The sequence below is a fragment of the Centrocercus urophasianus genome, unplaced genomic scaffold, assembly GCF_019232065.1.
Source record: "Centrocercus urophasianus isolate 14NV4802_14NV808 unplaced genomic scaffold, USGS_Curo_1.0 seq_19, whole genome shotgun sequence".
In the NCBI taxonomy this organism is placed as follows: domain Eukaryota; kingdom Metazoa; phylum Chordata; class Aves; order Galliformes; family Phasianidae; genus Centrocercus; species Centrocercus urophasianus.
Window position 1 is genome coordinate 1,042,241 of NW_024884744.1, and position 15,669 is coordinate 1,057,909.

At 44.6% G+C, this 15,669-nt stretch overlaps 1 protein-coding gene across 3 annotated transcripts in view; it reads left to right on the plus strand.

The window, feature by feature from the left end:
• The window catches only part of LOC122161199 (TCDD inducible poly(ADP-ribose) polymerase), a 32,980-nt gene extending 17,730 nt beyond the window's left edge, over positions 1 to 15,250 (plus strand). For all 3 annotated transcript variants that reach the window (XM_042820377.1, XM_042820376.1, XM_042820378.1), the window contains 4 exons: positions 9,299 to 9,467; positions 10,164 to 10,345; positions 14,097 to 14,372; positions 14,532 to 15,250. In XM_042820377.1, the coding sequence (XP_042676311.1) occupies positions 9,299 to 9,467; positions 10,164 to 10,345; positions 14,097 to 14,372; positions 14,532 to 14,979 (1,075 nt within the window). In that variant the 3' untranslated portion in view covers positions 14,980 to 15,250. The remainder of the gene's footprint in view (positions 1 to 9,298; positions 9,468 to 10,163; positions 10,346 to 14,096; positions 14,373 to 14,531) is intronic.
• The last annotated feature ends 419 nt before the right edge of the window (positions 15,251 to 15,669 follow it).

The following is a 15,669-nucleotide window of genomic DNA, read 5'->3' on the forward strand; positions in this document are numbered from 1 at the left end:
TTCAAGTATGATGTTCTCTAAGGAGCTATTTATATTTTTTTCTTCATGTCCAGTGTTTTGAGGTGAATAACGTAAACATTCAGATAGTGCCTTTCACCTAAGGGGGACGTGATCCTAAAGCAGGAAAATGGGGAACCTTACTCAGTTGCTTCTTTATCACTCAACTGCCTTGGATACTCACTTGCTGCATTTCACCGCAGACTGAATGTATAACATTATGATAAACTGTTTGTAGTTTTGCTCTCTTAAGTCTTACCAAGTATTTATAGCCAAACAGCGAGCTATGTACACAGTATATACGAACTTCAGCAGGTTAAAATACTTCCAAGCACTCTGTTTTCTTCATGTGTGTGAGGAGTGGCCCTGGAGAAGTTCCAGCCTGCAGCCAAGTGTTTGAGAGAACAATGCCAAGTGCTGCTTTTCAGCATGAGAATACCCCAGCTGTGATATTTTAAGATGCTCTTGAGGAAGGGGAAACGCTTGGTGCAGAACTCAGCAGGTCTTCCCTATGCACATGCACCTGTCTAATCATGCATGTGCTGCTTTGCAAAATAAGCAGCCTCCTAACTGATTACATGAGGATTTGTTTAAAACAACTGTGTGGTTCCTGACCCATCAGATCCCCCTCTTTGGCTGGGAATTCCTCCCCCCTCTTGGCAGACGAGTTGTCCCTGCGTGCCGTGGGAATCGTGGCCTCTGTTCAAACACATGCACCTGGCATGTCCCAACTCACATGAAACAGCAGCTTTTCTGTCTGTCTGAAATCTGATGCTGATGTGTTGTCCTTTTGCCCCCACCTACGTCTGCCTTTGCTCTAAGTAAACCGTAAGCCCCACTGTCCAATTGCAGTCCAGCTTCATCACAGGATTAGGACTCTCCAGTGTCATTATGTTGGTGTGAGTTGTATGAAATCGGTCCTGAGAGCTGGAAGACAAAGGTGTGTGCGTGGCTCCAGCCATGGAGAGGCAGATGGAGCTCAGTGGTGTATGTTCTGCCTGTAGGCAGCTGGCTCATAATGGTTCTTGCACACAGAGTAAGGAATAGGTGTTCCCCACCAGGACTGTCAGTGAGTGCGTGGAGGGACCTGGGAAGGAAAGGCAAGGACAGAAAGAAATGTGCAGGAGATTGGTTTTGCTCTGCTCTTGTTTGCAGTGTGCTCCTGTGATTCTGTGAGAACATTCTTACCCACCTTTAAAGCGCTACAGAGCACAGCGTAAGCACGGCAGTTGTTTGAGGACTTATGCTCACAGCGTGACCTATTGAATAGCTAAATTAGGAAGTTCTCTTTCTGATCTGCCCAGCTGCCACGGTGTGAGATAACTCATGTGTTACTGATAGCACCGGAGATGAGAAAACATCTGAAATTCACCGTGCCGTGTGACTTGGTGTGGTGTTTCTTGAATAGACACAGCTGAGTGGTTCTGAACTTCTAATTCCCTGCTAGAAGGAATGCAAGACAAGGACTCCAACTAAAAGCATGTGAAGAGATTTTTGGAAGTGTGTTTGCTTTCTGCTTTATGCCAGAACATTTCAGTGAATTGATTTTTGCCCCACTTTATAGCACCATTTGCATATGAAATAAAACTAATTGGCTTCGAACAGGGAAGTTCCAAGTGTCACGTTGAGCCCTCGCAGGCATCAGCAGTCGTTTATATCCCTTTTCTTGTTTCATGTCAATAAACAGATTGCAGTTTTGGAAACAGCTGTCACCTGGCTTCAGGTTGAGGTCAGTCTGTTCCGTGTGTACTTACATTAATAAAACAGTCCTTTCTGCAAGAAAGATTTATAGCTGTTGAAACAGATTGCCCAGAGGAGTTGCTTACAGGTAATCCAGCAGTCACAGTGCTGCAGCATTGTCTGCCTGCCACTGCGTTGGGCTGAGGGACAGAAAGAGGCTGTTAGAATTATTTGCTTAGCGAGAGCAGCGATCATGGAGTTCCTTCCTGGTTGGTCCAAGGCTTTGTTGAACCCAGTAGGAATTTGAGCAGTAATGACAAAGCGTGCTCCTTGTAGTGAAATGCACAAAGAAGTGCAGCTGGGGGTGCTTGTGCAGCATGGGATGTGAAATGTCTGCATGGGGCGTTTGGGGGCTGAGATGTGTGGGCTTGATGGTCACTAGTGAGCGTGAGGCTTGGCTTTGTATGGGCACTTCATGGACAGCATTGAGGAAATGGATGCAGCTTTGTTATTTGTCATAATCTCGGAGGTATTTCTCAGTAGCTAACTCCTGAGATTGGGTAAAATTCTGAGCAAATCAGCAGCTGTGTGCATGCAGAAGGTTTTGAAAAAAGGCTGTAGGCTCCATCTGAGTGCCTTTAGGAGGAGGTGGCAGTGCAGCTCTGTGAAAGCAAATACCTTTCTCCTGGCTCTGTTGCTGCTCTGGGCTGTGCTCTGCTGTCTCCAGAACAAACACTGCGAACTCCTGACCCCAACAAATATCCAAATAAAGAACAACAACATCTCCTATTCATTACATTTTCAAATTTGCTCTTCAAAGGTGGAGTAAAAGCCATTAGAACTGTAGTCAGAAATTCTGTTCATTTTGCTACACATGGAGAATTTCTGGTGTTTTTGACCACTGTCTTCCAATCTGTGAAAATGTGTTTTGTAAGTAAAAGCTTGGAGTTGTAGGGCTCCAACCATCACAGTGCCCGGGTCAGCAGCAAGCTCAGCTGATGGCTTTTGTGGCTGCTTTCTGTCATTGCAGTGACAGAAAAAATTTGAACAAAACAACCTTCTGTGAAACACATCCCCCCTCTGTGCGGGGAGGAGAGCTCTGAAAGCAGCAGGCCACCCCAGGCAAGGACATCCATGTTTCTCTGCTGTGGAGAAGAGAGGACTGGCATTCACCTCGTGATGTTGGTGCATGCAGGAGTCCTGGAAATCATGGAAAGATGTGAATGTGTTTGACATCACTGCTACAGAATGGTAGATGGAACCGCAGCTCCCAAGAAGGAGCATTTTAACCCAGTGCCTCCCTGGCTGCCAACAGCAGCCATCAGTGAGCTCCTGGGGCTGTGTGGCTGTGTGTGCAGGGACCTGCACAAGCCTTGGTCTGGGGCCAGGCCCTCAGCTCAGCAGTGTTGGGCCCAGTATGTTCCAGAGTTGTGGATCTCAGTCAGGTGGACCCTCTTGCCACGAAAGTCAGCTAACAGTGCAACGTGGGCAGCCCAGGCAGGAAAGCCTGCCTTTCTGAAGACCCAACTAGTTTTGGTAAGGGATAGGAAAAGCAGTGAAGTTGCTGTAGTAATAGTAAAAAGGTGATCTGTGTGGTTTGGTTTTTCTCCCCTTATGATGGAGCCTTGAGTTGTAGCTCTTTCTGTAGCACCTTTCTTTTCTTACACCTGAGAGAAGTATTGCCATGTGAGGAGGGAACCAATTAAGTAAAACACCGAGCTAATTTCCTGCCTTGTCACCTGCTGCCCCTCTCGGTTCAGTGTCAGAACACAGAGATGCTGATAAGATCAAGACTGAGACCGCGGGCTCATGTTTACCAGCTCGTGTTCATGCTGCCCTGGCGTGGTGCTGCTTGGTGCAGGAAGGTGCCGTGTTCTCTTCTCTTCTCAGGCACACTCCTCCAAGCAGCTGGGAGGGATCTGCCTGCGTTTCTGTTGCTGCTCTGTGAGGTTGTGCCCACCCTTGGGTGTTAGTCAGGCTTTCACTGCTGCTGTTTGCGATTGAATCAGTTTGGGGTTTGAATGGAGCAAATTTTGGCTGCAACTGGTGTAGCTATGCTTAAAACAGAGAGTTCTTACTAAGGCACCCCGCCGCAGGAGATGTGCAGTTTCTTGCTCTAACACACCTGATCCCCCACCTGGAGCTGGACTACGGCTGGCAGTTCCAAACAATTGCTGGCTGCATGTGCTTGTGAAGTACAACCAATGTGGGCTCAGCATGCCATGTACCAGCTTGACTTGCAGCTCCCATAGGAGCAGAGTTGGGTTTGAGCGTTGCATACTTACCTACAGAGCTCTCTGTACCTGCTTGGATCCTTTAGGTTTGTTTGCTCCCTTGAGTGGCTTTCAGGCCGTTGCTGGCACAGAGAGGAACCAGCTTAGTCAGAGAGAAAATGGGCAGTTTCATCATCTAATAGTGTTTGGCTCTCAGTGTCACAGCTGTTCTGATGGGAACCAAGTTTCATTTCCTGCACAGCCCTTTGTTGATGGCTGTGTTTTGTTTTTCTGTGAGCTGTGCTTGCGGTAAGGTGCATGACATGTAACTGTACTTGGGAGAGTTTGAAACCACATGCATTTTCATAGCACTTGCAAAGGCTGTTTCTCCTAGTCACCTATTTGTATGTAAGAATTACAGAACTTCTGTGGAAAGAGCACGCAGAGTTCACATGAGGCTGAGGTTCTTCAGAAGAATGCCAGCAAAGCTGAGCCCAAGCACTTGTGTTTCAGTGGCCCTTTGTTGCCCAGCAGCCTGCAGTGCTGCTGCTGGGTGCTTGGCCAGCTCTGTGTCTGTAAGAGATTTTGCCACTGTGTTGGCTCTTACAGATCGGTTGCAGGAAAGACTGAGCTGCTCAGGAGCTGGGTTCTGCTTTTGAGGGCACTTGTGGAAGTTTATTTCGAGCTGTTGCTGTTACACAGCGCCAAATTTGGTTTTCTTTGCGTGCTGCATTCTCAATAGTGTTCAGATGCTTACTCCTCAGTGAGGATAGCTCCACTGAAGTGGGTTATTTCGCAAAGGGAGCCATTTACGAGGCCTATTGTTGGAGAGGCGTTGTTAGCAGTCTCCATTCCCACCTCACACAGATCTGCGTGGCTTTGGGAAGCTGTTGAAGTCTCCCTTGGGGTGAAATGGGGGTGGCAATTCTCTGCTTCAGCAGCAGGAAATTTTGTGGTGTTTGCAGAGAAATGTAATAATTCTTCAGCTGGGAAACACTGTAGAAAGAACACTGCGTTATTACTGGCTTCAGGCTGTCCTGTTCCATCCTTCCCCTTAGATCTCTGCCTGCTGCTTGGCGCGTATGCCATGCCTCAGAAGCAGTAACCCATCTCTCAGCACTGAAGAGAAAGCGATGTTATGTTAAAGAACGTATCAGGCATAACCTTGAGCATCCAGCAGGCTTTTCTTGAGCCCTGAGTTTGGGGTCTGTGTCCTGCGTTCTGGCCTTGGGCAGCACAGAAGTGCGGTTGTCGCTTCTGCTTTCATCACCGGTGTCTTAAAGCCGCACGCAGGGATGGAATCACGCAACGCCCGCTGTAATCACAGTTCATTTTTCTGCCGTGGCTTTGCATTATGTAAGCTGGTAATAGGCTTTTTAATATGCAGAGGAAGTGCTTTAACCAAAGAGCTATTATTAAACATCTTTGCTAAATATATTTTAGGATTTCAGAGCATGAGTGCCACTCTGTTGTCATTTGGAAAGTTCGTATCCCTGCGTGGAGATAGAAACTGTTAGAGTGCAAATAAATGTTGAGATAATATGTATTTTTTGTGAATTGGGATTTTTAGCAAAAGAACATATATTCTTATTGTCAGTATTTTAGCTGCAAAAAAAAGAGCAGGGGGCTGTTTGACAGGCAGTACGTTTCTCAGATGCAGTTGTTTAAATATGCTTTTATTTAAGATTTTCAGCTGTATAAAATAGTGTTATTCTAGCAGGTGTTAGATAGAAAATGTGGGGAATTTATAAGTTTGTAGTTGAAGTATTCATGGAAAAATAAAGCAGATTGTGCAGATGTCAGAGAATCCATATGCTCAATTTTCCATTAAAATCGATAGGAAGCAGCAATCCAAACCCTTCACTAGCTTTACAAATAAAAATAGCTATTTTGGAGCATCCCCCTTTTAATGGAAATTTGAGTTTCAGTAAAACTGGGCTAAGTTTACATCATGAAAAAAAATGGCAGAGCCTTTCCCTGCTTCTGGCGGAGGGCAGTGGACAGAGAACACCACAGCAGTGTTTATGTTGTAAGCATCTCAGAAATTGCTTGATGGCATTTTTTCTTCAAGAACTAATTAGAGCCTCCTGGGTTCTCATCTGTCACTTCCTGCAGGTGAGCTCCTTGCACTTGGGGCTGAGTGGGGCAGCAGAAAGGCAGCCCTGGGTGCCCTGGAGCCGGAGGATGCTCTTTGTGCTGTAGGTGGCTCTGACCCTTATGGTCCAATGGGCTGAACATTGCTCTTTCAAGATGAGGAAACAAGAGGAGTTGCTGTGTTGAATTCCAATTCAGATCATACATGTGGTCAGCGGGGGTGTGCAGGGAGCTGGTTGGGTGCATGGTGCCCAGGTTTGTGTTGCAGTGAACTGTGAGCACTGGTCAGCAGGAACTGCCAGTTCCTCAGCTTGCTTACAGGGAGGTTCCTTTGATAGAGGAGAGGCAGAAACAGTGAGCTGCAAAAATGTAAAAAATTCCAAACAGCAGAGAGAATCGTTGCATTTGTTGGTAATGAGAGCAGCAATCTGGCAAGTTCTATGCAGGTTCCACAGAAAAACACTCAGCTTCCAGAGAAACTATTTTCTGTGCAGGCCCTTGCTAGCTGCCTGCCGTGTCGCTCTCAAACAGAACCTCAACTGCCTGTAGGTTTTGTTCATGTAGGAAAAGAGTTGACAGCAATGCGTTTTACTGGAATGGTATGTGAGGTTTTCATATTTCTAGAATAATGCTGCACAAACCCTACAGTTCCTCAATTGCTTTGCAGCTAGAAAATGCATGCACAAAATATTTTGCATATGCGCCATCAAGCCAGAGGCTTGGGGAGTTTGTCCCAGAGATCTGTTTGCTCTGCAGGAAAAGCAGCAGGAAAAGCAGCCCACGCTGCCTTCATCTCAACCAGTGTTTGTCCTCCCACTGGGTTCCCTCGCTGCATTGCTCGAATTTTCTCTGCTGTGCCTCTCAGCTCTGAGTGCCTGCTGGAGTTGTGTTGTAGCAGAGCTGAGCACACTTTAGATGCCCCGCTGATGTACCAGCAGCCACCCGTGTCTCGAGTGCCTGCACAATTTGTTTTCCAGTCTTCAAAACTAAAGATTTCTGACTGATGTTCATAGATAGAATCACAGAATGCCTTGGGTTGGAAGGGACCTCAAGGATCAAAAACTCCAACCCCACTGCCACATGTAGGGCCACCAACCTCCGTATGTAATACTGGACCAGGCTGCCCATCCAACCTGGCCTTGAACACCTCCAGGGATGGGCAATCCACAGCCTCTCTGGACAGCTGTTCCAGCATCTCATCACTGTCATTGTAAAGAACTACATCCTTTTTCTTTGCACTGCCTCAACACAAAACCACTCCAAGCATTTTCTCACTGTCTGATGTGACGATACCACATGCAACACACAAAACTGTAACAGCTTCACTTAAACTCTGGGTTACTGTCTTTAAGAGAAAATAACATCTGTAGAGACAAGTCCGTCTGTTTGTTGGTGCTTTTTGGAGGTCACAGATATTTGGAGTAGGGGAACCCCATTGTGTTGTTTGACTTGAAAACAGAGGGAAGTGGGAATGGATGCTTGAGCAATGAGCTTTTGTACTGAGGAATACCTGGCTGTGCATTTGCTTCGTGAAGCAGGCGGCTGTGTCTGGGGGTCCTGAGTCAGGGCCAGGCACCGAGTCCATCTCTTCACTCCAAATGGTGATGCAGCACCAGTTGAAACTTGCTTTTCTCAAAACTGACGGTTTTACTGAACAGTGAAATTCAGAATACAGCCAGGGGACGTGTATTTTGCTAAGAAAGAGCATGTGTCCCTAAAGCAGCATTAAAAATCCAGTTGCAAAGAACTTCGCTCACAAACTCCTGTCGTGCTCCTGCTGGCCAGGAGTGCAGCTCAGTATCACACACAGATTGTTTCCTCATGGTTTCACACATTGTCTTCTAATAAGGTAGATTGCAGCCTGCTGTTACAGAACAAAATGCCTCCATACCAGGAAGGTGGGCTGACTTTCCTGGTAGATCTTTTTTGTTTCACTACCAAAAGCATGTGGGGCTTTTTGTAAGCCCAACTTGTCGCTTCAGTCCCTTCACCCTGGGCGTTTATTTTGATTGCTGCTGGTTTTCCTCCCAGATAAATGCATCTCTGCATGCCTTTGGCACACACAGGGAACAAACTGGGAGCTCCTCATGGATGGTACACGATAGAGCGTTGTCTTGAGAAAAAATGTCACCCAAGGTTTTAAAATAAGCTGTAGATTTCAGGTCTCAGCTTTATGTTTGCTGCTAAGAAAGTACTTTATATAGTCTCAAAAGCTGCATTTCCCAATAGGAGCAATTAGTAGCTGTGAATGAATAGCAGTAAGCTGACAACCTGTAGAGATTATAAAAGTAGAAGACTAATTATGTAAGCTCTATTATTTTGGAAATGCATTCATGTCTAAAATAAGTTCTAAAAAAATACTTTTGTAGGGAGTGAGTGCTATTACTGTCATATCTTTCAGCTTCTTTACATTCTGTGTTCTAAGTTCCTGTTTGCTGCTAAGCCAGCAATTGGAGATTTTTGTTTTAATTTGATGCATCTTTCAACACCAACTCATAAACCAACATTAGAAACTGTTTGCTGAGCCGCTCTGCAGTCATTCGTCGTGAAGTGCAAAGGAGAGGCAGTTGAAGTTTCCTTTAGATAAAAGGCACACTCTGGTTCTTCATCCACAGCACCATTGTGTTCTGTGTCCTTTTGAAAGCTCCAGTCACTTCACTGCAGTTGCACATTAGCATTGGTTTTTGTAGCAGCAATATGTGTACTCAAAAATAGCTGATATTCCTCAGCATCAACTGTGTAATAGCAAACTCTTGTCTCCTTTTCATATTGCACTGGTTCTGTTTTGTTGCATGTAATGAAAGATACTTGAGCTCCCTGGTGGGTTGGCAGCAGATGCTCCTCATCTGGAGACGTTTGCATTTTCTTTTCTTCCCTGGAGCACTAACTTTCACAAGAATAACCTTTTGAATAGTGTGTAGTTGCTTCTTCCAATGCAGTCGTGTGATTCATTTACTCAGGAAGTGTGTTCAAAATGTCAAGGATACGTGTATTGCTTTGTGCAGGATTCGTGTGTGTGGAGTAAACGTTGCTGGGTCAGGAGGACTGGTGGGTTTGGGTTTGGGCTGTTCTCTGCTGCTGATCGTGGTTGGTACTGCTGCCCACAGAACCTTGTGAAGAGTGAATTGGCCCTGTTTTGTCCTGGCATACGTTCCATGTGGAGCAACTCTCTGGTCGTGGGTCTGGCTGTGAGATGTGGGCACATCCAGGCTCTGGGGAGCACTATGTGAGCTGGGGCTCCGTCCTGTGCCATCTCAGATAATTGTAATGGATTATAGAAAGTGACAGTTCTTCATTTCTCTTGTGCTTTCCAGAGGACACGAATTTTGGGTGGATTTAAATGTTATGAAACTATACGAAACTGTGGAGTTTGACCAAATGCGGAGGCTGTCCACACCATCCTGTCCCAACTCCAGCTCCAACTACTACACGGTCTGGAAGTACTTCTGCAGGGATCATTTCATCTGGAGAGAATACTCTGAGGTATTTAGCATCTTCCAGAGTCCTGCTCTTGGGTTGTAGCACAGACCTACCCATGTGCTATGTGCTATAAGCAGCATGCCCACTTTCAGTCTGTTTTCTCTTTGAACAATTTGAAAAGTTACCATTATCCTTCACTCTTTAGTGGACGTAGTTTTCTGTATCAGGTTTTAAATAAGCCTTCTGTCTCCCAGCTCTTCAAGGTTACGTGTCCTATTATGGACACATAACCTACATCCACTGTTAAACACAATTTTGTGAGACAAAACCAAAGCAAAGTAAGATTTCTGTTTGCTCTCCACTAAGCCTTTTAGATACCTGTGGTTGTTAAGGGCTCACCTGTGGCTAACCAGAGCTGTACAAGATATTGTATGATCAATGTCTTAAAACTTTGGCAGTGCTAGAAAGATCTCTGCCAATATAAAACGCATCTTGTTCGCCTTTTTTCCTGCATCATGCTGACTTTATAGCATGCTGGAAATCTTAGAGCAGAGCACTGCATGCAGCCTTTGCAAATAGAATCGTGCAAGAGCTGGAGAGAGTCCAGAAGAAACACTTTTCAGTGGCTTGTGGGTTCAGAGCAAGGGAAAGAGGGGAGGAGAAGGGATTGGATAGAGGGACTTCTTGAGGTGCCTGGCAGAAATACTCACTTTGAACCCATGGTTTATCGTGTGTACGTTTTGTGTTTTCTTGGAACAGCCCGTTGTACGGCTGATAGAAGAAGCCAGCTGCCGAGGTCTGAAGGAGGTCCGCTTTGTCACCTGGCATAACCAGTACATCTTAAACATCAAAGATGGCTTCCAGCAGAACGCGTGTTTCAGAAGAGAAATCAAGAGGAGACCTCTTCTTCGCTCCTGCGTTGTGCTGATGCCGTTCTTGCAGTACGTATCCCAGCAGAATGGAAGCTGTGTGTTTTTCACGGTGTTCTGTCCGTGAGATTCGTGTTCATTAGGATGTGACAAGGAGACGGGTATCATTTGGTAGGAAAATGCTTGGCCACATTGGCAACTACTCACTCAATACTTCTCAAGGCAATTGTTATCTGAGGAAGTCCTCGCTGCTGGTCTCTGTTATTTATAGACTCTAATATACCTTTTGGATCTCAGACATCAGAAGCCCAGATGTGCTTTATTCTTGCCAAACTGTTGTCCAGCTTGCAGCCTTTCACCTACTATGGTGACTGCCAGGCCATCACTTCTAGGTCCCATAAAAATGAGTGTTCAAAAACATTCTATAATTTTCAAGCACAATTAAAGCATTCCTTGTTTTTATTGTCATCTCAAGGGGGGTGAACATGTTTACCATCAAAGGCAGTGAGGAAAGTGTTGCATTGTAGTCATTTTTTGATTACAATTCATAAAAATGCCATTTTTGTGATCTCACCAGCACAGCTGGAAACATTATTGTCGGAGTTCAGTAGTTAGGAACATATTGTCCTGTTAGCAAAGGGGTGGAAGTCATTAGTCTGACTGGAAGCTTGGCATGCTGGGCCAATCAAAGGAGATTTAACTGCTGCATTAGGGCTAGAATGCTCGTTAGCTTGCTGGGTTGTTAGAGCATCTAATTGCGAGGTGAAAGTGAATTTGGTCAGAGCCTGAAAACAAGTGGCTGCTAGACACATTTTTAGATGTGGTTTCTGGAAAACCAAAAACAATTGAAGAGATACTTGGAGGATGCAAATGAAATGAGCAAACATGGACTTTCTGGGTATAGCAGTTATGGTTCTGATCTTAATGAAGAATAAGGATTGAAGTTATTTCCCTGGCATTTTACTAACAGTGATGATTTTATTACAGTTTAAGTCTATGGTTTTGAGAGATGCTAAAATTATGCAACTCCCAGTAAGTTTAGTGGGCCGTTGAGGGTTCTACCCCTGTGAGGGTCTGACCATAACTACCAAATCTAAATTGCAGCTCTGAAATTTATGTTGTTCTGCCACAAACCTCATTCTTTTCACTTTTTATCCAAAGTCCTCGTAATTCTGACTTAAAAATCCAGCAACTGTCAATAGAGACCAGAAGAGTGTTTTGAATATTAGCAGGGTCTTTAAAAAGCCAATGTTTGCCTCCACATATCACACAGTGCTCCCCACCTGCGGGGTTTCCCAGCTGCTTGTGGCAGTTATAACATTTCAAAAGAGTGCTGGAATAGAAACAGTGGTGATGGTGTGACAGTAGTGAACAAATGCTGACTTTTTACTGCTTTCCCTCGTACAATACATGCTTACACATAAGTTACATTATTCAGAATAGATGAACAAAGTACACCAAAGGATGCAGGGTTTTTATTGTGCTTGCTGACTTACTCATTAATCCACAGCTTCCTGTTATTTTGCTCTTGCTCCTTGAGCCCAAGTGTGAGCGAGGTTCTCAGTTGACTTTAGGATGAGAAGAGCGAACTAAATAAAACCACAGTGGAATATTGCAGGTTGCTGTTTTAATAATCACTCTTAGAAAAGGCCGTCTTCTGGGTCTCTTTAAGCTGTTAATGAACAGTAAGAAGTTTGAGTTCAGTCAAATCCATGCAAATGAGCTGAAATCTCTGTTCAGTTTTGAGCAGCCAGTGGCAGCCACGTGAACAGTTTTGTGGAGTATTCCTGCTTTGAGCAGTGTGAACGGTGTTACAGCTAACCTGGTTTGGAAATCAAGTGAATCTGTTTGGAAGCAGACACACACACCCCATTGTTCCTGTAGTCCTGAAGAGCTCAAAGGCAATCAGAAATTCACATGGAATTATTTCTGGGTCACACAGAAACTCACATGAGGTTCTTTCAGGCTCATATATCAGAGATTAAATATTCTGAGAGGTGACCTCAATTGGCATTTCCATAGCTAAGATGTAAATAGCAGTAAATTGTTATTTATCTAGATAATTATGTTTGCTCTGCAGAGAAAGCAGGCTAACAAGCATGGGCAATCAGATGTTGCTCTGTTTTTTGTATACCTTGGGAACAAATGGGCTTTTCAGCCTGAACTGCACTTGAACAGAGGATGACTGGTTCTTGAAGATTCGCTCTGTGGAAGTAACTTTGCCTTTAGCAGAGCTGTGAGTTTGCTCCCCAGTAGACTTCCTTTTACAAAGAGAGGACAGGGAGTCTTGTTTGCCTGTTGTTCCTGTGCACTAAATGCAATTGCATATACACAGGGAGGCAGGATTTGGCCTTGGGTGTTGTCAAACCTCAGCTCGCCCAAGGTGAATGCATGAAATTCCCTCCCTCTTGCCCCCTAGGCAGAACAGATCTTCTCCTTATGCTTTGGCCATGATGTTTTATGAGAAAACAAGTGACCTGAGAAATCTCATGAACACGGGTAAAATGAGCTGTGCTGTTTGGAGACAGGGCTTGCCCTGTGTCTCTCGAGTCAGACAGCAGAAACCTCCTGCCACTTTTGTAAGCTTCCCTAACAAGAGGTGGCTGCTTCTCACTGCTCTTCACCTGCTTGTCACCACTTTTGGTTGGTCCTGGAGTCGGTAGCAACCTTTTCTGTGAGAACACTTGAGCAATGTCTTCATCTGCTTAAGTCTGAGAGAGTTCAGTGTATTCCTGTGGCTTAGAGGCAACCTCACCAGCCTCATGAGCTGAAGATATATATGCTTACAGACAGAAAACCAGAGCCTGAACCTGCTGGCTTTACATATTCAAAGTATTTGCATTGACGTAAGTGGGAGAACTCCATTAAGTAAGGATTATTCAGCTGAGCAGAGCTTGCATGTTCAGATTATAATCAGGTGAATATAAGCCACAACTGCCATACTCTTTATCTAAATTTAGTGGGTTCAAAAGCATGAACAATTCCACAGCAGTTGAGAGTGCAATCTTGCCTTGGCAACTTGATTTTGCCAAGGTGTGGCCCTTTTCTGGTGCACATGGAGCTTTTCTGTCATAAGCAATAGAGGCAGTGGTTGCCTTCCTTCTGCCACTGCTGACCTCTTCCCTGGCAGCGCACCCAAAAGGAGAGGCTGCTCTCACACATGGAAATAAGGAACTGCAAATGCAAATCAACATCTGGCCTGTGCAAACGAAAACAGTACGATCCTGGGTAGCACTGCAAACGTAATCCCTTCTTCTAGATAATGTAGTGAAATATATGCAGCTTTTGCCTGTAAATATTATTAATCATGGATATTCATTATACTGTGCAAGAAACTGTTTCTGCTCCTTGTGTTGTAGTCTAGGGAAATTAGGTGAAATGCTGCCAAATTATTCTTCTCCTCTGATTCTGTATGTCTTACTCTACATGTTAAAATAAGTAATAGTTTACAACCAGCTTATAAAAGGTTTGTGTTTGATAGCTTTCTGCCTCTTATGTAGTTTATAACCACCCCTCCACCCTAGAATCTGAACAATAAAGATTATAACAGGCTTTTAAATCACCACCAGCTGGTAATATTTTCCCAAGTGGAACTGCATGCTGGAAACTCAAGATTTTATTATTAGTTTGGATGGATGCAGGAGTTATTAATACAGAAGAAATAGCTGGCATAATTGTTTTAAATGAGCATTACGGTGATGTAAATGGTTACAGAATCAAAGAGCAGTGATTGTTAAGAAACATTGGTGACCAAGTAACTGTGATGAGAAGCTGTTCAGCTTGTGAATGTTCAGGTGCAAATTTGTTCTTCTTCCCAAACCAGGACTCTAGGAGGCAGTTCTCCAGTACCCTCTCCGTCAGCCGAACCGCTTTCCTCACATGTCTTATCTCCAACTGCTGTTACCTCTCCAAACTTCTATCCTGAAACCTGGATTAGTATGGATCCGTCTCAGGACTTCATCCAAGTGCCTGTTTTGAAAGAAGATAAAAGCTACAGAACCATTTATAACCTGTTTCACAAGACTGTGCCAGAGACCAAATATAAAATTTTGAAAATTCTCAGAGTGCAAAATCAGTTTCTTTGGGAGAAATATAAAAGGTAAGATGGTGCAGGCACCCTGTCCTCGTGTCTCCTCTTACACCTAATGTTCCACAGCATAATGCCCATGCCCTTTGCTTGAAGAGCTGTAGCGAGAACTGCTCTTTGCTCGCAGATCTACAGTGAATTCTCATTTTCAGTTTCCATCTTCTATTCCAGGAAAAAGGAATATATGTCCAAGAAAATGACTGGGCTTGACAGGATAATGAACGAAAGGCATTTGTTCCACGGCACCTCCCAGGATGTGGTGGATGGTATCTGCAAGCACAACTTCGACCCGCGCGTCTGCGGGAAGCACGCCACCATGTTTGGACAGGGCAGTTACTTTGCCAGAAAGGCAAGCTACTCTCACAATTTTTCCAAGAGGTCACCCAAAGGAGTTCATTACATGTTCCTGGCTAAAGTACTGACGGGGAGATACACTGTGGGCAATCACACCATGAGGAGACCTCCGCCCGTCAACCCGGGCAGCATCACCAGTGACCTCTATGACTCTTGTGTGGACAATTACTTTGAGCCTCAGATTTTTGTCATTTTTAATGATGATCAGAGCTACCCTTATTTTATTATCCAGTATGAAGAAGTTAGCAACACTGTCTCCATTTGAAAACTTGTGCTGCTAAATTACTCTTATTGACATTTGTAGCAGTTTTTGTGAGGGAAAAAAAACCAACATTACAGAACTGAATAAAATTACTTGTTTGCAAGGAGGTGACTCTAAAAATGTAGAAGGAAGATCTGAAGTGACCAACTGTGCATTTGCTGTTTGATTACGTATGTGCAAACTGTAAATATTTTTCCATTGTTTATAGTTGAAAATCTGTGCCTTTTGTTATAAAACACTGTTTATTTATGTTAGTAAACATTCATGTTTAAAATTGTGTTTGTGTGCATTAATTTCAGTTGTGTTCTGTGCATACTGCAGTGTCTAGAAAATTGTGCTCTGGTCTTGAACTCTTACAGATGGGTGTTTCTAGATGGAGTCATCCAGGCTGGGCAGGACCTTCCAGATCACAAAGTCCAACCTGGCCCACCGAGTGCCAGCACTGGGTCGTGTTCCTCAGTGCCATGGCCACACATCCCTCAAGCACTGCCAAGCATGAGGATCCAGCAGTGCCCTGGGCAGCCTGTTTCAGTGCTCAGCCACCTCTCTGCAAAGAAATTCTTCCTAATGTCCAATGTAAACCTTCTCTGGTGTGCCTTGAGGCTGTTTCCTTGCACCCTAGATAATCCAAACTAGACAATTTTCATCCCGGGTCTACTACATGAGAGATGCTCATATCCATTCCTTTTACTG